Source organism: Priapulus caudatus, unplaced genomic scaffold, assembly GCF_000485595.1.
Source record: "Priapulus caudatus unplaced genomic scaffold, Priapulus_caudatus-5.0.1 Scaffold1253, whole genome shotgun sequence".
In the NCBI taxonomy this organism is placed as follows: Eukaryota; Metazoa; Priapulida; class Priapulimorpha; order Priapulimorphida; family Priapulidae; genus Priapulus; species Priapulus caudatus.
In genome coordinates this window covers 42556-45948 of record NW_014578314.1, presented here as the reverse complement: position 1 = coordinate 45948, position 3393 = coordinate 42556, and the positions used below count along the sequence as shown (strand labels likewise).

Genomic DNA, 3393 nt, shown 5'->3' with positions numbered 1-3393 from the left:
TCTGGTATGACCCGGCCGGGAGTTGAACCCCCGACCTTCCACATACGAGGCAAGCACTCAACCATTGAGCCATCGCAGCGGTCCACAGGAAATTCATTAATGATGATAATAATAATAATAGTAATACAGTATAAGATCTTTTAGCTGCACGTGTGACGTTGATGTCATATCGTCATAACAAATATAGCCTAGTGTGAACTTATAGTATGTATACACTAGTCATAGGGTCTCAAGTAGAGTGTGCAGTTTGATACTCCCCCTACATAAGTACGTACGGTATACCTCCACATAATATAGTAGTAGGTGGCGCACAAATATAAATGGCCAGTGATCATATTAAGGTGTTTCATTTGCATGGCGACACTTGCATGTTTATCTTTGTGTTCTGAGAGAAAAGCAAAATCGAACACATAAACAGGAGTTGTCATTCGGTAAATCGGTTTCCATGAAAACCCTCGTAATTTGGCATTATCGCTGTACGATTGTTATATACATGAGGCATTCCTGACGGTTCCTGAGCGAGCTTAACTAAGGATACTTGATGAATTGTATAATGCTGGACTGAAGCAGGTGCTTTATGCATTGATGCCTCAGTGACGCTCGTGACTACCTGTTGTTGAGTAGCTTAATCAAATTTATGGTTGTGGGTGATACTACATGTTCGCATCAAACCCTAAAGCAGTCTCATGAGATAGACTAAGGCTTGTAAGAAACTAGATTACAAAACACAACATTAGGGACAGTCGAAACATTTATATTGCTTATGCGTACATTTCTCTGATTGATTGACAATATGATAATAGGTGTACAGATAATAACCACCTATAAATAGCTAGAGTGTGGAGTCCATAGTGCAAGAATTCTTTATTTATGTTGTATGGAAATTATTGATGAATATGTACACGTATAAAATACTGATCTAAAATAGTTCAGTAAACTTAGCACTGTTGTTTGATGATGAAACGATAGTTAAAATGCATTTCATATTTTGTAAAGGGGCTTGCCTAAATGTTATGGTTTTGTAAGTACCAAGCCTGTGATTAAAAGTATCAGGAGAGAGATAAGATGAGGTACTAAGGGCCTCTGACATGTTAAGCCACCCCTAGCTGCAGGTCAAAATGCTGTGAATGCGTGACATACGATCCAAAGTACAAAATACAAGTCGATCCGTGAATTCAGTGCGCACTGGCTTCCAATGAAATCCCTATACATAACTGGAAGTGTATTAGTAAAGTGTAGTTGAACAACTAACGACTGAAGTAAATTGATTATATAATCGACCCTGTGAATCAAGTTAATAACTCGATGAGAAAATTCTAACTATCGTTTTGATTAGTTTTCAGCAAATTGTTTCGCGTCAGTTGCGTGTGCCGTGGCCGAGTGTTGGTTGGAGTCTGCTCAGCCCATATAGCTACTATCATGGGGTTCATCGCTCAGTTCAAGACATGGTTTCTTCCACAACTGTTTTTAGGTTGGTAAAATGCATCTGATATGAGCATAAAAAAGTAAGATTGACATAGTGTATTAGAGTGTGTTGTAGTCATATCAAACATTTCACATGCTTAAATTAGATGTTTTCCAGAATGAAACAATAGATAGATTTGTTTATCATTTCAATGCGGGTATAGTGTTAACATGGCAGAGCTGGTTATGTATTGCATACCACTTGTAGTTGTACTTATACTATACATATTACATATGTGTATCTTTAGTAAGCCACGTATAGTATCTTGAATAAAAGTATTAGCACTATGTACTTGTTTTATCAGTGATACACTTTTTTTGCAGGTTACGTGTTCATTATTAGTGGATTAATAGTGAACCTCCTTCAGCTATGTTGCTGCTGTCTGGTATGGCCATTTTCCAAGAAGTGGTATAGGATAATCAATTCAAAACTCTGCTATTCACACTGGATACGTAAGTAAAAGAGTTGAACTTATGTTATATTGTTTTGCAATGAGTACTATACTAAAAACTACTACGAAAAAGAATTCTAAATATGACCTTTATTGCGCAGTCAAGTCTGTATATGATCAGGCACTCATGGGAATACCAAATTAGTCCTTTATTGACAGCTGTTTATTCCGGAGAAATGTCTGCTAATAGGCAGTATTTCCCTGCATTGACACGAGCGATCAAATTCTCTGCCGCCACACAGAAATTTGTCCAAAACACTGCCTCGCTGACGAAAATCAATGTTCTTCCATACAACAGTGCTTATAATGCACCAAAATAGTTTAGAATGTGCCAAATTGCACCATTTTTTCAAAATGGGGAAAAATTTCACAGACCCCCCTAGCTGGGCGAGCACCTGCAGTGTTCGCTTTGCTAGGACTTCGAAACGCGCAAATACAAAAAAAAAATGTTTACTACCTCACAGACCTGTTTGGCCAGGGGAAACACTGCATAGGTGTAACTGTACCCCTAAAATCCTAACTGCTCATATGCTAGCAGTGAGTTGTGGGTCACTGTACGTTCGATGATAACTCGTCGCACGCACTGGAAGTCCAAATAACTTCACATCGACCCGTAGGTTATTCGTAACTAGTTCGATCGAGCTGTTTTCCACGAGTTGAGGTTGTGTGCGAGTTACACAGTCGAACACGCATCACGTTTGAACGCGGACCTGCAAAGTCTCCTTCTATTACAGAACTAGTGTTCCTGGCAGAGTGGTGGGCTGATGCCGATATCACACTTGTGGTTGACAATGAAGCTGATGCAAAATACTACGGCACGGAACATGGCATCGTCATTCTGAACCATTCCTATGAGATTGACTGGTTGATGGGTTGGATGCTGTGTGGGCGCTGCAACACACTAGGGGTGCGTGCCTTATTTAGTCTTCAGTGGCATAAGTATAGCATGCTCCGTGTTAGTCTTCAGTGGCATAAGTATAGCATGCTCGATGTTAGTCTTCAGTGGCATAAGTATAGCATGCTCCATGTTAGTCTTCAGTGGCATAAGTATAGCATGCTCGATATTAGTCTTCAGTGGCATAAGTATAGCATGCTCCATATTAATCTTCAGTGGCATAAGTATAGCATGCTCCGTGTTAGTCTTCAGTGGCATAAGTATAGCATGCTCCATGTTAGTCGTCAGTGGCATAAGTATAGCATGTTCGATGTAGTCTTCAGTGGCATAAGTATAGCATGCTCCATGTTAGTCTTCAGTGGCATAAGTATAGCATGCTCCATGTTAGTCTTCAGTGGCATAAGTATAGCATGCTCCATGTTAGTCTTCAGTGGCATAAGTATAGCATGCTCCGTGTTAGTCTTCAGTGGCATAAGTATAGCATGCTCCATGTTAGTCTTCAGTGGCATAAGTATAGCATGCTCCATGTTAGTCTTCAGTGGCATAAGTATAGCATGCTCCATGTTAGTCTTCCATTTCGAT

The 3393-nt window shown here is 39.8% G+C and overlaps 1 protein-coding gene across 1 annotated transcript in view; it reads left to right on the top strand.

The window, feature by feature from the left end:
• LOC106815985 (1-acyl-sn-glycerol-3-phosphate acyltransferase gamma-like) overlaps nt 1-3393 on the top strand; it is a gene marked incomplete in the record, with an annotated part of 24359 nt that overhangs the window by 15507 nt on the left and 5459 nt on the right. Inside the window, 3 exon segments of the mRNA XM_014820520.1 lie at nt 1337-1471; nt 1789-1917; nt 2651-2823. Of these exon segments, the coding sequence (XP_014676006.1) occupies nt 1420-1471; nt 1789-1917; nt 2651-2823 (354 nt within the window).